Genomic DNA, 26,855 nt, shown 5'->3' with positions numbered 1-26,855 from the left:
GTGTATTTATTATTCACGTTATTATTTTTAAAAAAAAGTATCTACATTGTTGGGAAAGGCCCGTAACTAAGCATTTCACTGTTAGTCTACATCTGTTTACAAATCATGTGACAAATGATTTTGATTTGAAATTGTAGAAATAGGCAAGGTTTAGCTATTTGTGGCTGTGGTAACTAGTGACGACCCAAAACATCCTCTGTTGGCAAGCAATTGTCAGATGAGGGTCGTCACCACAGCCACATAAACCCTGCCTATTTCTACAATGTATCTTCTTAAAATCAGATTTTAACCTTAACGCTTAACTGAACCGCACTGCTAACCCTATGCTTAACCTTAAAGATGCAATATGCAGAAATTGCTCTGCCATTTCCTGGTTGAAAAATTTTAATAGCTCACCTAATGAAAGCACCTTAGGTAAAAATGCTGGAATTTGCCAAAGCACTGCCTTAGATCCGTCTTCTGCTAAAGTGAGGCATGAAGGATGAGTAGAAAATGCATGTAATTCTCCCAAATGCTTGGCTGAAACAATAGCCTTCTCTATGGAAGACAGTCGTGACTGAGAGCTCACATAGCTCAGGTGAAGACAGGGGCTCAAATGGTGGACTCCTAAGTGATCGTAGGACAACATTTAACTCACATGAGGGTACTGAAGGAGCCTTGGGGGGCTGTAGCCTGCGGGAACCTTTCATGAATTGCGATTAGAGGGTGTGCCCCCTGGTGATGCACCTGCAATGTGATCATGATCCACAGAGATAGCTGCCATATATACTTTCCATGTAGATGGGGACTTCCCTGCAGCCATAAAAGCTTGGGGAGGAAAGTCAAAATGACAGATATTGGGCAGGAAGATGGCGATGGTCGACAAACCACTTCCTGGACACATTCCACTTGTAGGAATAGAGGGTGCGCGTAGAGGATGCCATGGCTGCCCGAATTGTAACAATGAATCTAGAGGCGAAAGAAACGCACACCTATTTAGGTGAGGTGCTGGCTAGCGGAGTAGAACACTTGAAAAATTAAAAGGAGAGCCGCACACTCTAGGAGCTCAGATGCAATAACCTAATAACCAACATTGCGACAGACAAGCTGTCTTCATCAGAATTGTAACAATTACCAAGGAGGGTAGACCTGCGGCTACAAGGCGGTCACGTTCAGGGGCCACACCAACAACATCAGTTTGCTGGGTTTGGAGTGCTAAAGCTTGCCGTTCACTTGTGACGGGAGGTCTACTCGAAGAGGGAGTCCCCATGGTTGGGAGGTATTCAGCTCTATAAGGTCTGAAAACCAGTGATGATGTGGCGAACATGGAGCAACAAGTAGAACTGATGTGCTCTCAAGACTGATTTTCCTCAAGACCTGAAGGAGAAAAGGAATTGGTGGAAATGCATACAGCAGCCTACTTGGCCATCTATGTGATAGGCCTTCGACCCTGAGTGGGCCTGCTGGAACATTTATGGAGAACCACATAGGACAATGGGTTGAATCTTGCGATGCGAACAGATCGGAGATGGCCCTTATGTATTGCACCCAGATCATCTCCAGTCTGAAGTAAAAGGGTGCCTGCAGGCTACAGACCCCCACGGCTCCTTCAGTACCCTCATGGCAGATATATGTAGCCCTACGATCACCATTTGTGCCTGTCTTCACTTGAGCTATGTGATCTCTCAGTCAAGACTACCTTTTTATTGGCTGTTGTTTCAGCAAAGCCTGTTGGAGAATTACATGAACTTTCTACCCATCCTTCATGCCTGACCAGCAGAAGCTTCGGCCAAATCCAGCATTCTTTCCTAAGGTGCTTTCATTCTAACATGCTAACCAGACCTTAATCATAGTGGCATTTCACCCTCTTCCCCACTCCTCACAGGAGAGTTGTGACTTGCATACACTTTGCCCAGTTAGGACATTGAGTGCCTATCTTGCTGCAACAACAACTGTTCATCAAACAAAACAGCTGTGTGTGTGTTATGGGGAGAACACCAAAGGGTGCACTGTCTCGAAGCAGAGACTGGCACATTGGATTACCAATGCAGTGTCAAAATCATACGCTGCAGCATGTCGACCAACTCCAGATAGCGTAGTAGAACACTCCACCAGAGGTATGACTACTTCATGGGCCTACCTGGACTCTGCAAGTTGGATAACACCCATGACTTTCATGAGGTACTACAGGCTCAATGTTATGTCCACACCATCGGTGGCGCCTGTGGTTCTGGACACGGCACGCTCTCTCAACCCAGATAAGTGAGTGTACTGTAAACCTTGCGCATAGTTACTTATCAGTGAGATGGATTTTCTATACAGAGGTCATCCACTCTTGGTGCTGTTGCACCCAATTGAAGCCTCATTTTGTATGTTCTAGCTTTTAGCTTGCTTGTGTATACCGATGTTTACCACAGTTGAAATTCTGTGTTACCCTGTTGGGTAATTATATTCTGTTGCATCCTGTGGTGGATACAAGGGTCTCCACCCGGCACAGCCAGAAGAGGACTGGCCATCCCACATATGCTCTCTCTAATTCTCTCTTTCTTTCTCTCTCTCGGAGGACCTGAGCCATAGGACCATGCCCCAGGAATACCTGACATGATGACTCCTTGCTGTCCCCAGTCCACCTGACTGTGCTGCTGCTCCAGTTTCAACTATTCTGCCTTATTATTATTCGACCATGCTGGTCATTTATGAACATTTGAACATCTTGACCATGTTTTGTTATAATCTCCACCCGGCACAGCCAGAAGAGGACTGGCCACCCCACATAGCCTGGTTCCTCTCTAGGTTTCTTCCTAGGTTTTGGCCTTTCTAGGGAGTTTTTCCTAGCCACCGTGCTTCTACACCTGCATTGCTTGCTGTTTGGGGTTTTAGGCTGGGTTTCTGTACAGCACTTTGAGATATCAGCTGATGTACGAAGGGCTATATAAATAAATTTGATTTGATTTGATTTGTCCTAAGGACTCATCTGGACCGTGTTAAATGGTGAGTTATCCCACTCTGTTGTCCTCACAACCTCTTTGGTACAGCATCTCCAATATGGTGTTTGATGACCCATTACGAAAACAAGAGAGAACATTGAGTTACGGATGTAACCTTGGTTCACTTAGTAGAGTAATGGGTAGCCAAGCGTTCATGTCATTCCTCCACATCCGTGGGGTTCAAGTGAATAGACAATATGTCACAACACACTGCCTTTAAATAGCCTACCAACTGCATAGGTTATAGGCCTATACATTTCAATGATATTGAACTAAAGTTAATGTTAATTCAATTTAGTTTTATTTTGCTATTTGGCTACCGTCTAATATTTGCCTCAATATATTTAATGATGGGTAGTCTAGCATTCCTTTTGTAAATGATTTTTTCCCTATTTCTTCCCCGTACTTTTTAACTGCATTGTTGGAAAATGGCTTGTAAGTAAGCATTTCACAGTAAAGTCTACACCTGTTGTATTTGGAGCATGTGACAAATTAAATTGGATTTGATCATGTGCTGGATGTGCCAAATCTTAATTTAGTGCATTTATTATAGGGTAAGCATTCAAATAAGCCGCCTCAATATTTGCAGCCATAGGTGATAATCTCTCTCTAGGAGCTGATCTGTCATCAGAATTATGGAATAATTATAATGTTAAGGTAAGATTTGAATGGAGAAAGCTGACTCAAGAGCAACGCTGCTTTTCTTTTGCAGCCAAATATGATATAAAATAAAAGACAACTTAATAGAAATTGAATTTAGAAAGTTGTGGTGAAAGTTTATTTCATTAGATTAGTCTATTTCGCATAGGCCTACATATTTCTTAGATGTCTTAAATGTAATGGAAAAATATAGATTTCCGCCTAAATATACATACCCTAAAGTAACTGCTATTCATGTGTATTTATAATGATTGTGACATGCAAAAACATGGAAAGACGACATCTGGGAGATTATGAGGAAATGATCAGAAGATAGATATAAAATCAAATCAAATGTTATTTGTCACATACACATGGTTAGCAGATGTTAATGCGAGTGTAGCGAAATGCTTGTGCTTCTAGTTCCGACAATGCAGTAATAACCAACGAGTAATCTAGCTAACAATTCCAAAACTACTGCCTTATACACACAAGTGTAAAGGGATAAAGAATATGTACATAAAGATATATGAATGAGTGATGGTACAGAGCGGCATAGGCAAGATACAGTAGAAGGTATTGAGTGCAGTATATACATATGAGATGAGTATGTAAACAAAGTGGCATAGTTAAAGTGGCTAGTGATACATGTATTACATAAAGATGCAGTAGATGATATAGAGTACAGTATATACATATACATATGAGATGAATAATGTAGGGTATGTAAACATTATATTAGGTAGCATTGTTTAAAGTGGCTAGTGATATATTTGACATCATTTCCCATCAATTCCCATTATTAAAGTGGCTGGAGTTGAGTCAGTGTGTTGGCAGCAGCCACTCAATGTTAGTGGTGGCTGTTTAACAGTCTGATGGCCTTGAGATAGAAGCTGTTTTTCAGTCTCTCGGTCCCAGCTTTGATGCACCTGTACTGACCTCGCCTTCTGGATGATAGCGGAGTGAACAGGCAGTGGCTCGGGTGGTTGTTGTCCTTGATGATCTTTATGGCCTTCCTGTGACATCGGGTGGTGTAGGTGTCCTGGAGGGCAGGTAGTTTGCCCCCGGTGATGCGTTGTGCAGACCTCACTACCCTCTGGAGAGCCTTACGGTTGTGGGCGGAGCAGTTGCCGTACCAGGCGGTGGGTGATACAGCCCGACAGGATGCTCTCGATTGTGCATCTGTAGAAGTTTGTGAGTGCTTTTGGTGGCAAGCCGAATTTCTTCAGCCTCCTGCGGTTGAAGAGGCGCTGCTGCGCCTTCACGATGCTGTCTGTGTGGGTCTGTGATGTGTACGCCGAGGAACTTAAAACTTACTAAATGACATAGTTCAAGCACACACAGAAAATAACATTATTGATGACTAGAGCTGGAAACGCGTCAGATGGTTTCCACAACATGTGAACAATATCAGTAAAAACAGGATTGATAGACCTAACAACTAGAAATGGGCAGATGTGTAAGTAAGTGGTGTCAGGTGTGGTCACGGGATGTTTCCAAGTGTCTCTAAACCTCTCCAAAGTGGCATATGTCTGTAAATTAGATAATTCCAGTGCTATTACATATTTGCAATCCCTAAATGCTATTTGTTCAGTATAAAACAATTTCTACCATATCAACCTCACTCAAACATTGTGGTGGTGTTATGGGGTATCCAGAGTATATTCAAGTGTCCTTTCAACCTCTCCAAAGTGTCCTAATGTGGTAATAGCACTGTTTTTGCACACTGAATGTGCCTAAAAGTTATTGGTCAGTATAAAACCTAAATTTATAAAACGTTAACCTCTCTCAAACATTGTGGTGGTGTCGGGGACATTCGATGTTGCCATTAAGTCATACATCGTCAGATAACATTGGCAATAGGCTAGGTTTGTTCCTACCAACCTAAGGATTAATTTGATACCCCCCATGTACAGTGCCTTTGGACCCCGACCCCTTGACCTTTTCCATATTTTGATACGTTACAGCCTTATTCTAAAATGTATTACATGTTTTTCCTCATCAATCTACACACAGTACCCCATAATGACAAAGCGAAAACAGATTTAGATTTTGTTTTTCCCAAAATAAAAAAATACAGAAATAACTTTTTTACATTTTCTATGAGACTCGAAATTGAGCTTGGGTGCATCCTGTTTCCATTGATCATCCTTGAGATGTTTTAACAACTTGATTGGAGTCCACCTGTGGTAAATTCAATTGATTGATCTACAGGCGAAAGAAATGCACACCAATTTAGGCGAGGTGCTGGCTAGCGGAGTAGAACACTTGACAAATTAAAGGAGAGCCGCACACTCTAGGAGCTCAGATGCAGTAATTTAATAAACTAATAACCAACGTTTTGACAGACAAGCTGTCTTCATCGGGGTATAATGACAATCACTGCGGGGTGACTAGTTTATATAGTGTCAAAGGACACACACGTGCCTGTAATCATGGCCGGGTGTAGCCTGATTTCATTGGTTAATTCTCAGATATAAAAATAACATACCAAAAACACGAATGGATAGCTTATGATCATGGATACAATTTGGCTACATAGGCCTACAAACATTTACAATATCAAAATCACAATAATCACAAGAATAGCTTCAAATCAAAGTCTACGTTGTCAAGAGTCTTTAAATTAAAGATCCAGGCAGTCTCTCGTTTTAACAATAAATTGTCGAGGTCACCCCCTCTCCTAGGGAGGGTGACATGTTCGATGTCGATATAACGTATAGACCAAATCTAATGGTTTGCTTCCAAAAAGTGGGCCGCAACTGGGTAAGTCGAGTTTTTGCACCTAATGGTGCTACGATGCTCCGAGATTCGCACTTTTAATTTTGTGCTTTATTTTACCCACAATGACAAGTTATAAGATAAATAACTGCCTTAGAGGAGCATGTGATAACACCTTTGATTGAGATCTGTTTCCCTGTTTGGGGGTGTTTAAAGGATCTACATGTACAGTGCCTTGCGAAAGTATTCGGCCCCCTTGAACTTTGCGACCTTCTGCCACATTTCAGGCTTCAAGCATAAAGATATAAAACTTTATTTTTTTGTGAAGAATCAACAACAAGTGGGACACAATCATGAAGTGGAACGACATTTATTGGATATTTCAAACTTTTTTAACAAATCAAAAACTGAAAAATTGGGCGTGCAAAATTATTCAGCCCCCTTAAGTTAATACTTTGTAGCGCCACCTTTTGCTGCGATTACAGCTGTAAGTCGCTTGGGGTATGTCTCTATCAGTTTTGCACATCGAGAGACTGACATTTTTTCCCATTCCTCCTTGCAAAACAGCTCGAGCTCAGTGAGGTTGGATGGAGAGCATTTGTGAACAGCAGTTTTCAGTTCTTTCCACAGATTCTCGATTGAATTCAGGTCTGGACTTTGACTTGGCCATTCTAACACCTGGATATGTTTATTTTTGAACCATTCCATTGTAGATTTTGCTTTATGTTTTGGATCATTGTCTTGTTGGAAGACAAATCTCCATCCCAGTCTCAGGTCTTTTGCAGACTCCATCAGGTTTTCTTCCAGAATGGTCCTGTATTTGGCTCCATCCATCTTCCCATCAATTTTAACCATCTTCCCTGTCCCTGCTGAAGAAAAGCAGGCCCAAACCATGATGCTGCCACCACCATGTTTGACAGTGGGGATGGTGTGTTCAGCTGTGTTGCTTTTACGCCAAACATAACGTTTTGCATTGTTGCCAAAAAGTTCAATTTTGGTTTCATCTGACCAGAGCACCTTCTTCCACATGTTTGGTGTGTCTCCCAGGTGGCTTGTGGCAAACTTTAAACAACACTTTTTATGGATATCTTTAAGAAATGGCTTTCTTCTTGCCACTCTTCCATAAAGGCCAGATTTGTGCAATATACGACTGATTGTTGTCCTATGGACAGAGTCTCCCACCTCAGCTGTAGATCTCTGCAGTTCATCCAGAGTGATCATGGGCCTCTTGGCTGCATCTCTGATCAGTCTTCTCCTTGTATGAGCTGAAAGTTTAGAGGGACGGCCAGGTCTTGGTAGATTTGCAGTGGTCTGATACTCCTTCCATTTCAATATTATCGCTTGCACAGTGCTCCTTGGGATGTTTAAAGCTTGGGAAATCTTTTTGTATCCAAATCCGGCTTTAAACTTCTTCACAACAGTATCTCGGACCTGCCTGGTGTGTTCCTTGTTCTTCATGATGCTCTCTGCGCTTTTAACGGACCTCTGAGACCATCACAGTGCAGGTGCATTTATACGGAGACTTGATTACACACAGGTGTATTGTATTTATCATCATTAGTCATTTAGGTCAACATTGGATCATTCAGAGATCCTCACTGAACTTCTGGAGAGAGTTTGCTGCACTGAAAGTAAAGGGGCTGAATAATTTTGCACGCCCAATTTTTCAGTTTTTGATTTGTTAAAAAAGTTTGAAATATCCAATAAATGTCGTTCCACTTCATGATTGTGTCCCACTTGTTGTTGATTCTTCACAAAAAAATACAGTTTTATATCTTTATGTTTGAAGCCTGAAATGTGGCAAAAGGTCGCAAAGTTCAAGGGGGCCGAATACTTTCGCAAGGCACTGTATAAGTGCCATTGCATTGAGCACAGTCATTACACTTGTAGTTTCCATCCAGTAGGGGGCGCAAATTGGGGTGGTAAATCAGAGTTTACCAATTGATCTGAGATTTCTGCCCAGCGAGAATACGATCAAGGGAGGGTCAGAAACACATTACCGATACTGTCATCGGAGCTTAGAATATGCTAATGTTTAAACGATTCCCTTAAGTTGTTCAGAGCACTTTGAATAGCGCGTAGTTAGAACGCAAGAATCCTTGTTTTTGCGAGACTGTCCTTGAAAAAGATCATGTCTCGGTTTGTTTTGAATTTTCTCAATGGCAATATTAATCTGACCATTTTTTTGTACCCCCTCTCCTTGAATTTTCTTTGCATCTCAGCCATATTTATTTTGAAATCTGATTTGTTTTTGGAAAATTATTTTGATTCGACATAATTGGATGTAGGGCAAACTGTTTTTCAAGGGAAGCGGGTGACAGCCTTTGATCTGAAACCATTCTTGTGATTTTTGATATTGTACATTTTTGTAGGCCTATGTAGCCAAATTGTATCTATGATCGTATGATAGCCATTCATGTTTTTGGTTTTCAAATTCAATTGATTGGCCATGATTTGGAAAGGCACACCTGCCTATATAAGGTTCCACAGTTGACAGTGCATGTCAGAGAAAAAACCAAGCCTTGAGGTCAAAGGAATAGTCCATAGAGCTCCGAGACAGGACTGTGTCAAGGCACAGATCTGGGGAAGGGTACCAAAAAATGTCTGCAGCATTGTATGTCCCCAAGAACATAGTGGCCTCCATTCTTAAATGGAAGATGTTTGGAACCACCAAGACTCATCCTAGAGCTGGCCGCCGGCCAAACTGAGAAATCGGGGAGGGGCTTTGGTGAGGGAGTTGACAAAGAACCTAATGGTCACTCTGACAGAGCTCTAGAGTTCCTGTGTGGAGATGGGAGAATCTTCCAGAAGGACAACCATCTCTTCAGCACTCCACCAATCAGGCCTTTATGGTAGAGTGGCCAGACGGAAGCCACTCCTCAGTAAAAAGCACATGACAGCCCGCTTGGAGTTTGCCAAAAGGCACCTAAAGACTCTCAGACCACAAGAAACAAGATTCTCTGGTCTGATGAAACCAAGATTGAACTCTTTGGCCTAAATGCCAATCGTCACGTCTGGATTAAAACCTGGCACCATCCCTACCGTGAAGCGTGGTGGCAGCATCATGCTGTGGGGATATTTTTCAGCCCCTGGGACTGGGAGACTAGTCAGGATCGTGGCAAATATGAACAGAGCAAAGTACAGAGAGATCTGGGATGAAAACCTGCTCCAGAGCGCGCAGGACCTCAGACTGGGGCGAAGGTTCACCTTTCGACAGGACAACAACCCTAAGCACACAGCCAAGACAGCGCAGGAGTAGCTTCGGGACAAGTCTCTGAATGTCCTTGAGTGATTCAGCTAGAGCCTGGACTTGAACATCTCTTGAGAGACCTGAAAATAGCTGTGCAGCAACGCTCCCCATCCAACCTGACAGAGCTTGAGAGAATAGGCATAGAAGAATAGGAGAAACTCCCCAAATAAAGGTGACAAGCTTGTAGTGTCATACCCAAGAAGACTCAATACTTTAATCACTGCCAAAGGTGCTTCAACAAAGTACTGAGTAAAGGGTCTGAATACTTATGTAAATGTGATATCTGTTTTTTTGTGTAATAAATTAGCAAACATTTTTTTTAAACTGTTTTTGCTTTATCATTATGAGATATTGTGTGTAGATTGAGGTTACAAAATAATATAATACATTTTAGGCTGTATCAATTGTAGGCTGTAATGTAACAAAATGTGGAAAAAGTCAAGGCTCTGAATACTTTCTGAAGGCACTGTAACTATTGCTCAAACACAGACCAAATCTAAGCTTACCTTTGTAAGATGTTTGGTGAAAACATTGTGTAAAATAAACATTTTGACTCTGGGGACTGGTGATCAATAACTGTAGGTCACAGGCAGACATAAAATACCCTCAATCTGTGGTACCCTGGCTTTCGGCGTGTATCAATGTATTCCTTGTTTATTCCGTTTATGCTTCACAACACTAACCGGAAGTAGGTAGCAGGCATCTTGAAATCAGGCCATCGGCTCGGCCTGCCCTTATAAATTCGTATGCCCATATATGGTAATTAGTCATATCTAAGATTTGACTGCACCGATCCATAGGCAAGATACTCAGCTTTCTGCAGACGCCCTGCTTTTGCAGATAGGGGCTACCGTTCTTATACCAGACTGAATTGTATTTTTTTTTAAATCAAATAGGGTCCCAAAATATGGGGACTTTACATTTAAGAGGTTATTTTCACTTGTAAGCTTCATATTGGGGCGGCAGGGTAGCAGGGTAGCCTAGTGGTTAGAGCGTTGGACTAGTAACCGAAAGGTTGCAAGTTCGAATCCCTCGTTCTGCCCCTGAACAGGCAGTTAAACCCACTGTTCCTAGGCCGTCATTGAAAATAAGAATTTGTTCTTAACTGACTTGCCTAGTAATATATATATAATAATGTTTTTATTTTAACGCAGTTGAAATTGGTTCAGTTTCACAGCCAAAATATTGCTTTTGAAACGTGGACATCGGTCCCACGATCAATGGATCGGACTCTTTGGAAAGTAAGGGCTTTGGTATTTTAGTATACAATCTAATTTAAGCACTTCAATGGGTTGGATTTCAAATTAATAGGTAGAAACCCGATAATAAATGACTATTACTATAGTCAAGAAAATGTGGTCATGCGAGTTGTTGATGACATTATTCTATTTATTTTTGTTTATAAAATTAAAAATTTAAAAAAGGCGGCCAGGATGATGCAGGAAACGTTAGTGAAGTATTCACAAAAATAGTAATTAATATTTAAAACAAGCAATGATATACCTAATTGGTTAATTAAAAAAATATGTTTGCCTATTAGAGAACCTGATCTCAAAATGTGCTTGTCTTGTCTGGCCTAATAAAAAAATATATGTTTAAGTAATATCACTGTTTTTGAAAGTTTGATTAAGGGGTTCTAACAGTTGGGATCTTAATAAATGAGAAAAGGATTATAGGCCTACCTGTAAATGTCTTGACAGTTTCGAAAGACAATGACCTTGGCTACATGCTGTCTTGTTGTCCTCTGATGTGTACTGGGGATCAGAGGGTTGTTGAGATGTTTGATGGCCGGTGTCATCAAAGGGCAGCTGTCCACTATAAATGCCCTGTCTGGATCTCTGTCTGCTCACGGCATCATTTCAAACCAAGAGAAGCTAGAGGAAGGGGGCTAGTTGTTGCCATCTTCCTATTGTCTTTACTTTCAAGGTGACTTAACGCTATAGTGGATACACCGCTTCAGTCAAAATGGTAGGCTTGGCACCGCTCGTCTTTTACGCGCTCCTCGTCTGCTTTTTCAGGCTTGGCAGTTCGGAGAAACTTTTGCACCATTCCCGGCATTACAAGAGCTCACCCGAGTCCAGTTTAGGATATCTGAATTCGTACCATCCCCATAGGTACCCTCTATACATGATGCAGCTGTACCGCTCCATCAAGACCGCAGCCGAGAACAGCCCCTCTCCACACGATTCTGATTCAGTCCTCAGTCTGATAGCAAAAGGTACGTAAAGTATTGATTTCAATTAATTGTTTAGGCATATGAGAACTTGAACACTATTGGCAACATTCCCAGAGGATCCTTATTTTGTTAAATTTGTTTGCCATTTTCAATTGGCTTTCCAACATTCTTTTATGCATTTACCGTCTTTAACTTGCTACTTTTTGGACCAATAGACTGGCGCGAGTATCGTAGTCTTATATGATGATGTCATTTGACCTGTAGTTCAAGCAAGCGTCCGAACCAGTCCACAGATCTCTCCAGGCTTGTCCTCTCCATCACTGCCAGGCCTGGTTGCAGGCTGTCTTATCTGTGTTTATCAGATCCTCCTTTACAACCCAGAAGTGTCACAATGCTTATTCGGCTTTAAAGGGTTTTTCTGTTTTATGTGAGTGGGTGTGTGTATTAGCCCTACAGACGTCTGTACAAATGGCGGTTGAATACACATCCTACTCTGTCCTGTCTTCCCTCTCCCTCCAGCGTTTTGACATTTTGTTGAATGGTTTGGCTAGTTTATGGTGAAGTCTGCGTAAAGTTTGTATTGTTGATTGCGCACTGACTGCATACAACTGGTTTGCTGACTTTTGTTAGTTTTTTCCAGGATGCCATCAAGTGGGTGAGAAATGGACCATCACTTTCGACATGTCCTCCATCTCTGCGAGTGACGACGTCCAGCTGTCAGAGCTTCGGATCAAACTACCAGCGTTCTCCGCTTCCAAACACGTCACATTGGACATTTATCACTCACGAAAGCAGGACTGCGAGTCTGACACTGAACTGTGCAGCGAGGAGCGCCTTCTCTTGGGCAGCTTTGGCGCATCGCCCAGTGACACCAGGTCTCAATGGAACGTGTTCAATGTGACAGCTCTGCTCAAATATTGGATGCACCAGGGAGACACAGTGACGCAAAGCCAAGAAGCAAGAGTCCTTGTGATAGAGAAAGAACACGAGAGTGGGGCACCGGACGACGGAGAGGAAATTGACATGGCCTACATCGGGCATCTTACGCACAAGAAAATCAAGGTTCACCATCCGACAGACGAACGGGTTATGATGGTTGTCTTCTCCAAGCACAACCTGCCCCGAGATGGCGAGATCGCACCCACTCTCATCCGTACTGTGGAGCACTCCAAATACGCAATTTTGGACCAAGTCAGCCGCGAAGTTCAAGGGCGACGCCACAAGAGAAACCGAATGGAGAGAGTGCGGATGGCCGGCGGAATTGCAGCTAATGCTACTGGGTCCGCGGCTGAAGCCGTCCAACGCCCACTCTGTCGGAAGATTGACATGTGGGTAGATTTCGACCACATCGGCTGGAACGAGTGGATTGTGTATCCAAAACGCTACAACGCCTTCCGCTGCGAGGGCGAGTGCCCTACTCCGGTGGATGAATCCTTCAGTCCCACCAACCACGCATACATGCAAGTAAGATCTAAACATAAAACAACACTTTTTATATTTGGTTTAAGTTCCTAATATGCATTTATCTTCAGTGCAGCTTTTCGTAAAGCTTATTTTCTTTTTGTGTTTTTTTAGAGCCTGTTGAGACTGTACCATCCGGATCGCGTGGGTTGTCCGTCCTGCGTGCCCACGCGCCTCAGCCCGCTGTCCATGCTGTACTACGGGGACGAAGACGTGGTGTTGCGGCATCACGAGGACATGATCGTGGAGGAGTGTGGCTGTCACTGATACCCCAGCCACCTCGGGCCCGCAACCACAAAGACTATTGTGAAAACACTTATTTAAAAGGCTTCACTTGGAATATATTGTGCGCCATGGAATGACTCTTGAAGGTTTGGTGTCCAACCTTAAGTTGTTTGTGGTCGTTATCACAAGGAAGATACATTTCTTTGCTATGGTCCTTACTATATCTTATTCTATCATGGCCTATGTCATGATCTCTGCTGGAACCACATCATTCCATATTAGAAGATTTGTCCTTGGTTTGAACCAGCATGATAAAGATGTACTGTTATTTATTTGAATATTTATTACCCATTTCGGGTGTTGCTTTTAGGCTATACGTTTTATATTGTGTTTGTCAGTGTTTTGTCATTTTCAAGAAGTGAAAGAAATATGCTGCCAAAATAGTGCCTTAATTGTTATGATTATTTTGTATTTTCACTCATTTATGAATCCTTTATTACAATATATATTTTTGTACATACAATGAAAAAATAACAATATTAAAGCATTTTATTCCGTTAATCGAAGTGACATTTATTAATTTAATCCTCTAAATAAGTGAGTGAACTCTAGGACATTACAGCATCATCTTCGCCTGAACTTTTGACTGTCTTCTTGATGTAATTGACTCTCAACCAATAGTCTACATGAGGCTATCACAGCCCTGACCAAGTCTAATCTGTTCTGAAGCAGTCTTGACGAACTGAACAAGACAAGTGTGTTTATGGCTTCTCGAACAGTCACTTGTTAACAGCTTTACCACCCTCACTCAAAATCCACATCTATTTTATAGTATTACTGCTCAGATTATGGGAAGTCGTCAGTGCCCCTCGCATAAAAAGGCCAAGGCAAGCAATTTCCTAGTTGATTGCGTTCGAAGCCGCGGGTAAAGGGAGCAAATGAAAAGGGCAACATGTAGGGATGGAGGGGTCAAGATAGGGGTGGTGATTGGATTAAAGAAAAAAGCGTTTTTTATTTTGGGGGTGCCAGTAATCGAGTGACAGAAACGGGGGCATATGGACCCCCCCCCCCCCAACAAGAGCAAGAGTGGAGTTAGTGAAGCTATGTGCAGGAGGGGTAAATTTGAAGGTGAAGGTCCAACACCTTCACATTTCCCTGCCCTGAAATTACTTATCCTTAGTGTCTCTCTTAGCAAAAGGAATGACACACTGCCCTCACACACCATTTTAACCTGTGTACCAACTACTCAGAGGCAGATTGAATTACAAAACTAAGCTGTTCATGTTATTTAAGCAAGTACAGCCTAAACTAAAAGCAGTGTGATCACAGACAGTCAAGAGGTCAAAGCTGAATTCAAGCCTATCATCAATGCCGTATTAACTAAAGATGAACTAATACAGATTAACAATCACTCTTGCCACTGTGACAAGCCATGCTGACAAATAGTATAGCCATTTAAACCGGCTGATCTGTTGGGGTGCAGAAGTCTGTCAGGTTGTTCATTGGGTCCTACTGTGGCACGAGTCATTATAGGGCCTGGGGTTGGACCCTTGACAGTGTTTGTTCATACACTAGGGCGTGGGGAAAAGGCCCAGTGGGTTTCCCATTAGTGAAGCAGCTTCAGGACAGTGGCAAGGAGCCAGGTGTCACAGATTCTCTAGCACGTGTTGATTCTCGCAGACTAAACCCTCATGAATAAGCCTCTTCTGTTGCCCACCACACCCACAGCATCCTGGTGGTCAGCTCATTATTTAGTCTAGTTTTATTGAATTTTATTTAACTAGGCAATTCGGTTAAGAACATATTCTTATTTACAATGACGGCCTAGAAAGGATTGAGTGTGACAGTGTGCACATGATGTTGTGTGCTATTGAGGGAGGAACAAACCTTGGGTCCTGCTTGGCAAGTAGGGAAACTGTCAACCCTACAGTGGATGGGAAGAATGAAGTGCTAGACTTGACAATTTAGGAAATGTCTGATCCGACTGGATCTGATACCTGCTTTAATGCTACATAACTAGTTGGACAGCAACTCACATCCAGGTGATATCACAGTCGCTTATGTATGTTACTCACTGAGGTACAAGATTTGGTTGACATTTACATTGGGATTGATCTGAAGATGGAATAACCTTTTTTTTAATTGAATTATCTTTCAATTAAAAATATATATAAACGCATCTAAAGCATAACATGTATGCTTAAAAAAAAGACTGGAACCATTTATTTTAATTTTTAATAATCACAATTTAAGTTATTTAATTTAGAGCCAATATGCATCATATATGCCTCTGCTTATGTGCAGAGTACAAAGAGACAGTGTAGCTCTTTGATGAGAGGAAGGACATCATGGTGTGTAATGATTACCGCTTTTAAGGCTGCTGGTTCTGGAATGTTATCAGTTGCAGGAGGGAACTTGCTGAAGAATTCCACTTAGGTCACTCCTGCCACACTACAGATGCTGGAAATGTACAGCTTTCCTTCACAGAAGAACGGGAGCGTGCCAGTGGATTTGTAGCTGCGGCGCTGATAGCCTTTGATGGATGTGAACAGCAAACATCAAGTTCTACCAGTGCGTTTTGATTTCGAGCAAAAATGTAAAAAAGGTATCATCAATTAGGTAAACTTGGCTGATGGCTTCATGTGCATGTCCAATGAAACGTTTCAGGACCTGATAGGCTTCATTTTTAACTCATAATAATAAAATGTCATCCTATGTGAACTCAAGAACATTAGGCCTAAGTGTTTTATGATTACTTATCTGTAATTTAAACAAAAAATGTCTTTATTTGACGGCCTAGGAACAGTGGGTTAACTACCTTGTTCAGGGGCAGAACGACAGATTTTTACCTTGTCAGCTCGGGGAGTCGATCTTGCAACCTTTCAGTTATTAGTCCAATGCTCTGACCACTAGGATACCTGCTGCCCCTGCTATACTACTGCTATATTACTGGTGGAATAACCATTTCTTGGGTCATTAGTTTGTTTTCTGTCAGATACAAAGTGTTTTTCCCGAAAGTAACATGTATTGCAGTCGGTCAACCCATTTACCACGAGACTAATGACACTTGCCAGATAACCAAAAGTGCCCAAGGGTTTGACAGAAGCAATCCTTTGATCTTGCAATACACATAGCCTACATATTCTATCCAACTCCCTTTGTGCACTGGTTACTCTTTTAGGAAACAAGTCTACTACCAAATAGGTTTTATTTTCTTTATTGATTCTTCTTACAAACCATGTGAAAATGTAGTTTTTTTGTCTCACATTTCTCTATATATAGTTTTTACAGTCCTTTGTATGACAATCTTTTTATCTGAAAAAAATAATAGTATTTTGAAGGCAGTGAAGTGTGGATAACCCATGATAAGATTGATTTGAGTGGCAAAATAATTTTAAAGAATGAAAGAAATTGAATCTTTACCGCCACACCGCTCCTCTGGAGCAATCTTTTTCAGTGTTGCTGCTGGCTCCACAAGAGAAAGGCCCCAGAGGTGAGTCAAGAGGGTAACACTTCATTCACACGCCTGAACCACCTTTGTGTTATTTTACAGTAACAATACAGCTGATATTTAAAGTTAACAAACCGCAACTAATGGACTCATCTGTAAACACAGAAGGTGACAATATTGTAGCAAGTCTGGGTGGGGGATTGGTTGGGCCTCTTCTTCAGCATCATGGTAGTAAGTGAAGTTGTTTCACATCCCTCTTGAATGCTCATTCCACCAACAGTTAGATGTCCATTTCAAACTGTGCATCGTCACCTTCACACACACACACACACACACACACATGTTCATTTATTTGTTTCCTACTCACCTTAAATATTTGTAGCCTGGCAGGCAATACTAACATAAGGGTAAATATCAAAACTTAAAAATGACCTGAACCCCATTAGGTACCAGTAAATCTGAACATTTGATCTTATTTCACTTATACCATTATCTATTTTCCATAAAACTAATACATCTCGTATGACTGTTTTCGGGGATGTTTTTTTTCGGGCACATTGTAATGCCTGAGATAAAAGTAAATAGTTGGCCTGCCTGACAGGATCATGTTCTTACCAGTGCTTTTGTCAGCAGGTGCAGTGATGTTGTTGTTCAGTGGCTCTCTGTTATGGGCCTTTACATTGTTGATGTGTTTGGAGGGTGGGCTGGTGACCCCTGGAATGTTGGGGAGAGAGCACGGTGGAGTCCTGGCCAGCGGGGAACTGCGGCACTCCAGCAGGAACTTCCGGTCGTAGATGATTCTTGTACCTGAGGGGAGAGGAGGGTATGAGATGTTCATGTCAATTTAATGGATCGAACAGATCGTACATTGGCGCACAATCCCACCATATAGGACTAGTACTCATCCTGTTCTGCAGTCAAATTTGGTTCAAAGCCTGCAGCTAAACCACATACACTGAAGGTTGTGTAATCTTGTTTAACCCATACCTGAAATTTAGCATCATTTGGTCAGATGCCTTATTTGTTTTACGTAGTCTTTCCATGAGAGATTAGGTACAATGCCTCTTTCTCACTGTGACGTGTGAGCTAACAGTTGTTCTGAAACACTGAGGTGTTTGACTGAACAAAAATATAAACACAACATGCATCAATTTCTAAGATATTACTGAGTTACAGTTCATATAAGGAAATCAGTCAATTGAAATAAATTAATGAGGCCCTAATCTATGGATTCCACACAACTGGGCAGGGGTGCAGCCATGGGTTGGCTGCCAGGCGTGTAGTGGCCTTTTATTGTACCTAGCACAAGGTGCACCTGTGTAATGATCATGCTGTTTAATCAGCTCCTTGATATGCCACACCTGTCAGGTGGATGGATTATCTTGGAAAAGGAGAAATGCTCTCCAACAGGAATCTAAATACATTTGTGCACCAAATTTGTGAGAAATAAGCTTTTTGTGCATATCGAACATTTCTGCGATGTTTTATTTCTACTCATGGAACATGGGACCAACACTTTATATGTTGAGTTTATCTTTTTGTTCAGGGTAAATAATAAATTATATTTTTTAAAGTGCTTTTCCTTACAACATAATCTCCAAGTACATAAATCAACATACCGCCCTCAACAAACTCAACCGATAGCCTACAACAAATTAACCGTAATATTAACACAAAATAAAACTAATGGCACCAACATGATTGCATGAATCCTTGACACAGATATGTGCAAAAACTGTTCTGTTTGTACTGTCATCTGTGCCAATCTGCCCACAGAGTAAAGTCACTGATATCTGCTCACAAAATGGTGGTTCAATGCAAGCTATATCGGCCAGCTGCTTTCTGAGCCAGAATTTCCCACATGAGGAGTCATCTGTGGGATCCCTCAGTGCATTACCCCTCTTAACATTGGATTGATATTAGAGGTAAACTAAATGGCACCCTATTCTCTATATAGTGCACTACCTTTGACCTACAGGCCCTCTACAAAAGTAGTGCACTATATAGGGTATAGAGTGCAATTTGGGACACACACTGGCAGTTAACCAGCTCACCACCATATCAACACACACATATACTCAGGAAATTAAGCCTAGACAGAGTAGGAAAGCAATGTTATCCATCATATCTTGCTTTTAATTGCATATTTTACATGGCATTCAATGCATTTCACATTATAAATGCATTGAAAGCTATGCAAATTATGCATTTCAAATTGTATGTCACATTTGTTAATGGTGTCTCTTGTGACAGAGGGTTCAGAATGGCAGCTGCTGAAAGATAAGAAACTGCAACATGATCTGGCAGGTTCTGCTAGTGCGTTAATCATCTCTGAATCAGTGTTGAACGGCACCACCAACGCCTTAGCTGTGACCATGTGAAGAGGGAGGAAGTGAAAGGCCTCGTGTGGAAATGCTTTAAACACATCACGACAAGCAACAAGTGGGGTGGCAGCTTTCCTAGTGGTTAGAGCATCGGGCCAGTAACCGAAAGGTTGCTAGATCGAATCCCTGAGCTGACAAGATAAAAATATATCGTTCTGCCCCTGAACAAGGCAGTTAACCCACTGTTCCATAGGCCATCATTGTAAATAAGAATTTGTTTTTAACTGACCTGTCTAGTTTAATAAAAAAAGTGTCCTAGCCAACATATTTATAATTAAATTGAAAAGGGCATGCAATCCATGCATGATGCAAACAAGTGTGTTTTTAAAATGTCAGATACTTAAACATTTCAGATAATGTCAGGTTATTTTACTTTGCAATGCGTCTAGCAGCGTTGTAGACGAATCACTAAACCACGAGTCCCAAGGCCCCTTTGCTCGAGTCGAGTCACGAGTCCCTATGGCTGAAGTCCTGGTCCAAGTGCTCAAGTCTGATTGATGATTAGGGGGTTCATTAAACATATTTGATATTTTGGTTACTGATTTATTTTTTTTTGCTCGTATTTCTGGCTTGCTGACTCGATGCTCGTCTGTTGCTACTAGATTTTTACTTCTATAGATTTGCCTCAGATTTAGTAGAAGTGCGGGGCTGCAGGGAAGATTTTCATGTGAGAAATTAAGTAACGCAAATACTTTCCTCCTGTTGCCAAATGGTCATAATTGCCTGCAATAGCCTATAAAACAAATAAGTCCTTCATACACAGGCTCACACACGTAATTCAATGTTCAATAGTTATGTCAAATCAGTAATGATGTTTTGAAGGGATGAATGGTCGCTAGAATGAATTGGCTAATGCGCCTGACCAGATTATTATTTGCAATAATTGTAACAGGCTCTCAGGTACTCTTTTGTAATCACTGACTGATATTTGTGTAGTTATTTATTGCAGAGTGAAAAGTAAAAGGAGACTTATCAGAACCTGGCTATGGAATGCAGGGGGGAAAGTTGGAGGGTAGACAGACTACTTTTCAATAGTCAAGGAGAGAGAGAGAGACACAGAGCTACACTGTTGTTTTACTCTTAAACTCAATACTAGTGTTTTCAATTTCATAAAGCAGTTTGCCTTTTTTAACGAGGAAAAGCTAAATAGTAAGAGGTTGACTGACTGGTGGTTATGAGGAAGCAAGTGAGTCGCTTGCGTGATGTGTAGACTAGGATCGGAGGCAGAGCCTGCCCACACTCGTCGCTTGCTCACAAGCTTGATGTAGGCTGTGTCCATCCTACTACTAGAAAACAGAACTATCGCTGCTCTGCGCACCCAGTGCTGCTAATTTTCTGCTTATCATATCCTATCCAGTCCAAGTGCAAATACAAGTCATAGGAAGGCCAGTCCAAGTCGAGTCACAAGTCTTTAAAATCGGAACTCGAGTCAGGGACTCATGTACTGCAAAGGACTAATGTTGCACAGAGCCAAGTGCCTCCTATGAATAGAACATGAAAAGGTTGAATGTAAGAAATGTTCCAGAAGCCTGTCAAAAAAAAACAAGAAGCCTGCATTTACAAAGCTTTACCTATAGATCTACAGCATAACCTATGGATTGTGACCACGTGAAATGGGGTATTAGCCTACTCAGTGACACAATTGTGTAGTTAACACAAATATTAGCGTCTTAGCTAGTTCTTATTGCAGGATTCTGATCCATCTGTGAAATGAGCCACATTAGCTCGCTCACCAGTCTATATCGTTATGTTCTGTGTGTGTCACGGAGTAGACTGACACCCCAGTTCACGGATCCACAATGCATAGGTAGGCTGTACACGGCAATATAAATGTTCAATACACATAGTAGGTTGAGTTCACACAAATATTAGTGCCTTAGCTATGTCTTATTGCTGGACTCTGAAACCACAGTGAAACATAGGTATGAGGACCGTGGTGGGGCACAAACAGCTATGCTAACGAGCTAACAAGCTGATGATGCAAATAATGGTACTTGCCAGCAGAAACAAAAACAACAACAGTCACTGTATGCAATGAGGCATGAGCATATCGCTGGCTAAAGCCTTTGTCAGTTTACAACATTGCACCACAAACATTTTTGCTAAATACATTTGTTTGATTGCTAGACAGGTGTCCTTTGTCTAAAGGTTTGATAACCCTATCGAGATTTGTGTTACGGGCACCTGCACAGCTCGAGCGCATGGTAATCAGGCTAACAATCGAATCATATCCCGTTGAGTTAGTTATAACCACGTCATAAACAGTCGTGCTTTTACATATTACATAGCTATAACATAGACATATAACTAGTCCTATAAAGGCTAGCTACTAGCTATAGCTAGCTACCTCCAGGTGTTGTGCTGAACAGAGTTCCCCCGGGAGTAGTGGAGTAGTCGTTGGGCATGTGCGAGGCGTCGTTTATGGTCACCCGCCTGGTCGGAATGGCCTTGCTAGTAGTGGTCTTCTGACAGCCCGTAGACATCTTCAAAACACAGGGGCGTTTGCTAATAACTACAAATTGGACAACTTAGCGAAATATCTTGGACCTGAAAAACAACAAAGCAAACAACGTGCCCTGTTGCTGCTTCCTCAATTATTTGCTTTGGGTCGTTAGCAAGCTAATTCCTAAATAAAAACAAATACTTTATTTTGTCATAAGTGCAAATAATGTTGAATATCTAAACTAACCACACATTCCCACACGCAGACCGACAGACTAGGTTCTGTTCGACCTTAGCACACGTTCTTCCACACTCAACACGCACTCAAAAACAGACAGGAAAGAGCTGCTCCAAGCAGAGAATTGACATGACGTCTCCCCCCACTGGTGGATGGTGTTGCCATTTCTTCGTCGGTGGGGTTTATCGGCGGTTGGCATCCAACATTGTGGTGCATTACCACCACCTACTGTACTGGAGTGTGGGCCATGGACAAAGAGAAACTAAATCCACAATGTTTGAGACTATATCTAATGACGTACTACTCAATATACTCGTTAAACTAATTTCCTGTATCCCCTTCTCCCTCATACTAGATCTCAGCCTCTCTTTCCCTCTGATACTGCCCACACTGTAGCAATACATGCTCCACTGTCTCTGTTTCCTGGCAATAATCACACTTTCTTGTTGGATGCTTTCCAATCACATTTAAGTACTTATTCAACTGGCTGTGTTCCACCCTTAATCTTGTAAATATAGCCAGCCGCCTCTTCTGTCCCTTCCTGCCATCCTCCCCTCTCCAACCTTCCTCTGTACTTGAAATAAATGCCTGCCCTTAGTATCTCTATTCCACTGCTCCTGCCATCTCTGCACCATCACTGTCCATATCAGGCTTTTTGCCTACGCCTTGCTCATTGAAACTACAACATCCCCACTTCTAAGTGCTTGTTTAGCCAGTACATCAACTGCCTCATTCACCTCCACCTCCACATGGGCTGGAACCCAAGTAAATCTGATCTGTATATCCATCTGTCTAATCCTGCCATGGGTTTATAGCACCTCATAAAGCAGGTCTTGTCTGCTACATGACCTAACGGACTGGAGACTCATTAACAACTCGGTCTGGCTTGACTTTCTCCACCCACTGCAAAGCCAACAGTATAGTCATCAGCTCCGCCGTATATACATCCAGCTGATCTGTAATACGTTTTCTGACTTCCACCCCACATTCCTGCACTACAAATGCTGACCCAGTAGGTCCTGTTCTTGGATCTTTTGAACCATTTGTGTCAATGGCCACAAAATCCTGATAGACAGTATCAAGGCGTCTCTTAAACAAATCAGATGGATCAACACCCTCCCTGTCTTTCTGAAGTATCTCTGACACTTCTAGATCAGCTACTGGCTATGGTTGATTTACAGGACTAGCTACCGTTGGACTAAACACCCTTCCATACAGTCCCATCTCCTTCGCCTGGGTATTACCCACCCACCCAAAGCTTGAGTTCTCTGTAGGTCAACCCAATAATTCATTATCAGCTGCTGTCTCCTAATCTGCAATGGCATATCCCCCACTCCATCTGCAGTACAGCCACTGCGGATGTCCGAACGCCCCACTACATTTTCTGAGTCTTTGTCCCTGTATGACATCTAGCCTTTCCAATGATGTATGGGCTGCCGAACCATACGCTATACTTCCATAGTCTACTACAGATCGGATCAATGCAACATACATGGTCCTCAATGAGGAACACCCAGTGTCAAAGTATACCCCACGGAACCTGAAGGCCCCTACCCTCTCCAAGTTCTCCCATATAACCTCAAGCATACCTCATCTACCACCTTCCTCCTGGTAAAGAACACTGTCTGAGTTTCTTTACAGAGAACCTGAATCCCCACATTAATGCCCACCGCTTCACCTCATCAATTGCTTCCTGTACCTTCCTGACTATGTATGGCACATTTCGTCCCCTCTTCCATAAGGCCCCAACATCTGAAAATAACAACCTCCCAATATCCGGCTGTACTTGAGAGTAAATGTCATTGATCATGATTGAGAATAACAGAGGACTAATCACGCTCCCACCATTATCCACCAGGTAGCTGTCTGATCGTGACTTTCCCACCCTCACCTGGATAGACCTTCAAAACAGGAAATCCTTTATCCAGTTGTACGTTCTTCCTCCTACCCCCATAATATCAAGCTTGATTAACAATCCCTCCTTCCACATATTACACCTTCTCCACATAAAAAAGACCACTAAAACAGTCCCCTTGTTCACCTGAGCCTTCCTGACCTCTGCTTCTAAGCAGAGTACTGGGTCCATAGTTCCTCTTCCCTTCCTGAACCCACTCTGATGTGGTGATACTAGCCCCCTGCTCTCCAGGAAGTAAGTTAGCCTCTCCATAATCATACGTTCCCTAATCTTACATACATGAGGGGTTAAAGCTATTGGCCAATAGCTTATTGGCCTCGTTGGGTCCTTCCCTGGCTTCCGGAGTGGTACCACTACTGCCTCCTTCCAACTGCCTCACTGTGTTGTACAACACCAAAACCTTATCACTAAGATGGGCCAACATAACATAGCAGACCTCATCTTTCCCAGGTGAGGTTAACCCAGCCTTACCTATTGCCCTTTTTACTTCTGCCATGGTAAATGGTTCATTCAATGGATAATATACATCCTCCCTCCTATCCAGCACTCCAAGATGCTCCTCTCTCATTCTCTCTCCCCCCCTCTGCCCCTCCTCTGACAAATTTGCCGAGCTATGCACTTCGACAAAGGCTTTCGCCATCATCTCTGCCTTCTCATCTGTTACTGCCACATCCAACCCACTCGTCAACACTGGATAATTCCACTCCCTTCTGACTCCACTTAACCTCTTAATCACCCCCCACAGGTGGGGTAATGATCACTCTCCACTGTCGACTCCTCACATACCTCCCACTCACAGATTCCTGCCATCGCACTAGATACCAGAGTGAGGTCAAAGGCAGACTGTCACGTTCTGACCTTAGTTCTTTTGTTATGTCTTTGTTTTAGTATGGTCAGGGCGTGAGTTGGGTGGGTTGTCTATGTTCATTTTTCTATGTTGTGTTTTGTGTTTGGCCTGGTATGGTTCTCAATCAGAGGCAGGTGTCGTTAGTTGTCTCTGATTGAGAATCATACTTAGGTAGCCTTTTCCCACCTGTGTTTCGTGGGTGATTGTTTCCTGTTTTGTTGTTTGTGTCGCCATTCAGGACTGTTTCGGTTTTCGTTTCCATTCACTTTGTTATTTTTGTATTGAGTTTGTGTTCAGTTATTATTAAAGTATCATTGACACTTACCATGCTGCGTATTGGTCCGATCCTTGCTACTCCTCCTCAGAAGAGGAGGAGGAAAGCCGTTACACAGACTCCTTCCCTGTGGCTACATCAATTCTGGTCCCTCGGCCATCATTCAGGGACACCAGATCTTTAACTTCTATCAGATTTTCCATCACTTGACCATTTCCATCCCACCCATTTCCCCCTCAGAGCATGTTGTGGGAATTCAAATCCCCACACATGACCTTACTTTAATCCTGGCCCTCCACCAACTCCTAGGTCCAATACCTGACATGGATTATAGTAGTTCACTACCACTATCATCCCTCCTCTCAACCACACCTCCATATATTCCTGCTTAGTATCCTGTAGGGAAGTCTTTGCTTCATGAAGGTGGCAGCCCCCCATATCGCCGCCCACCTGCCCCATAATCCCCGGTCTAGATGCTCCTAGCCATCTCTCCCTTGAACCTGTATCTCCCTGGACCTGGACCACCCTAGACATGGACCACCCTAGACCTGGACCACCCTCACTGCCTCAGCATGACACCCTTCTCTCCACTCTCACTTGTTGCACCTCCACTGCCTGCTTCATAGCCTCACACCCACTATATGCCACACTATGAGCACCCCCAGAGCTGCAGCACTTTGGTTGTACACCATCCCCATACTTCCCATATGCATGCTCCCCTCCACACCTGGCACACCTCTTTTTCTCTTTACAGGCTGTTGCCACACGCCCAAACCTCTGGCAGTTCTAACATTTTAAAAGCTTCGGTACATAAGCCCTCACATAATAACTCATGTATCCTATGGTTATTTTATTTGGCAGTACCCAGTCCTTGAAGTGTAACAGAATAGACAGACTATCTACCCTAACTCCACCCCTTGTTACTTGCAATCTTTGAACATTCACTGTAACTCCTCCTGTCAAATGGTCACTTACCTCTTGAATGCTAACACTCACAGACACTCCTGTTATCACCCCTTTAATCCAAAGGATGGGACACTACCACTTAACACACCCTGTAACTGTTCTGATGTCAAGTCTCACACACCAAAATACCTCTCTGCAGCTGCCACCACAACATCAATATTCTGTGACCTATGTTCCATCCCTGCATCCAAAATCCAATCTCACTGAAATAGATATCACTTGTTGGCCTATTCCTCTGTACTGGTACAGATCTACTACTCACACCACTCCCCTCAGGATCCCCCCCCCCCTTGACCCATCTTCCTCTACTTTCTTCACCGCCCCAGCACATGACAACTTCTGCTCTACTCTAACCCTGGAAACCTCAACCTGCCTCTCTCGTACGGGACATTTCTGATCCCCAGCCCCATGGGCACCCCTACAATTAACACATACCACTACTTTCCCCAATGCTACACATTCCTGCTAACACATGCCCATCAGCTTGTCACCTGTAACATCGTAATGTATTTGGCACAAAAGCTCGTACAGGATAACTTATATATCCTAACATCACTTTGTCGGGCAAAGAATCAACATCAAAACTCAAAAGAACAGACAATGACTCTTCTGTTTCACCACTCACACCACCCTGTCTGCGTCACACCAAACGACGAGCATCACAAACACCTGGAATCTTCCCCTTCAGTTGGTCAACTTGTACATTTACCGCTACCCCAGTAATCCCTCTTTCAATGGCGCCCTTTTCTTGAGAGAAAAACAATTCACATTTCTTTCCCCCATTCATTTAACGCGGAGCACTTTCTCCCTCTGATCAGAGGAAACACAAACAATTATCACAAGACCCTTTCTGGTTATCCTCACCGTTTCCACAGCACCCAACTCTGTTTTCACCCACCC

At 42.6% G+C, this 26,855-nt stretch overlaps 2 protein-coding genes across 2 annotated transcripts; one reads left to right on the top strand and one right to left on the bottom strand.

Annotated features, from left to right (window-relative positions):
* The first annotated feature begins 11,541 nt into the window (after nt 1-11,541).
* Nucleotides 11,542-13,480, top strand: LOC139412022 (nodal homolog). Its single transcript, XM_071158804.1, has 3 exons — nt 11,542-11,794; nt 12,393-13,216; nt 13,328-13,480. Exons 1-3 carry the CDS (start codon nt 11,542-11,544, stop codon nt 13,478-13,480), a joined length of 1,230 nt encoding a protein of 409 aa, XP_071014905.1.
* Nucleotides 13,481-16,641: 3,161 nt separating this feature from the next.
* On the bottom strand, nt 16,642-22,097 carry LOC139410945 (eukaryotic translation initiation factor 4E-binding protein 2-like). The gene is made up of 3 exons (XM_071156634.1): nt 21,621-22,097; nt 17,505-17,696; nt 16,642-17,201 (listed from the first exon to the last, which is right to left on the bottom strand). The coding sequence occupies exons 1-3, from the start codon at nt 21,754-21,756 to the stop codon at nt 17,170-17,172; spliced, it is 360 nt and encodes a 119-aa protein (XP_071012735.1). The 5' UTR covers nt 21,757-22,097; the 3' UTR covers nt 16,642-17,169.
* Between the last annotated feature and the right edge of the window lie 4,758 nt (nt 22,098-26,855).

Source organism: Oncorhynchus clarkii, chromosome 6 (genome assembly GCF_045791955.1).
Source record: "Oncorhynchus clarkii lewisi isolate Uvic-CL-2024 chromosome 6, UVic_Ocla_1.0, whole genome shotgun sequence".
Lineage (NCBI taxonomy): Eukaryota > Metazoa > Chordata > Actinopteri > Salmoniformes > Salmonidae > Oncorhynchus > Oncorhynchus clarkii.
The sequence above is the reverse complement of the archived record's forward strand: the minus strand, read 5'-3'. Positions and strand labels throughout refer to the sequence as shown.

Bases quoted from the DNA above. Each gene is read 5' to 3' on its own strand.
- LOC139410945 (XM_071156634.1), bottom strand. From the start codon at position 21,756: ATGTCTACGGGCTGTCAGAAGACCACTACTAGCAAGGCCATTCCGACC. The intron at 17,697-21,620 runs GTAGCTAGCTAT...CTCTCCCCTCAG, and splicing joins GTTCAGCACAACACCTGGAG to GTACAAGAATCATCTACGAC. The intron at 17,202-17,504 runs GTAAGAACATGA...GTGTGTGTGAAG, and splicing joins ACCTGCTGACAAAAGCACTG to GTGACGATGCACAGTTTGAA.
- LOC139412022 (XM_071158804.1), top strand. From the start codon at position 11,542: ATGGTAGGCTTGGCACCGCTCGTCTTTTACGCGCTCCTCGTCTGCTTT. The intron at 11,795-12,392 runs GTACGTAAAGTA...AGTTTTTTCCAG, and splicing joins CCTCAGTCTGATAGCAAAAG to GATGCCATCAAGTGGGTGAG. The intron at 13,217-13,327 runs GTAAGATCTAAA...GTGTTTTTTTAG, and splicing joins CCAACCACGCATACATGCAA to AGCCTGTTGAGACTGTACCA.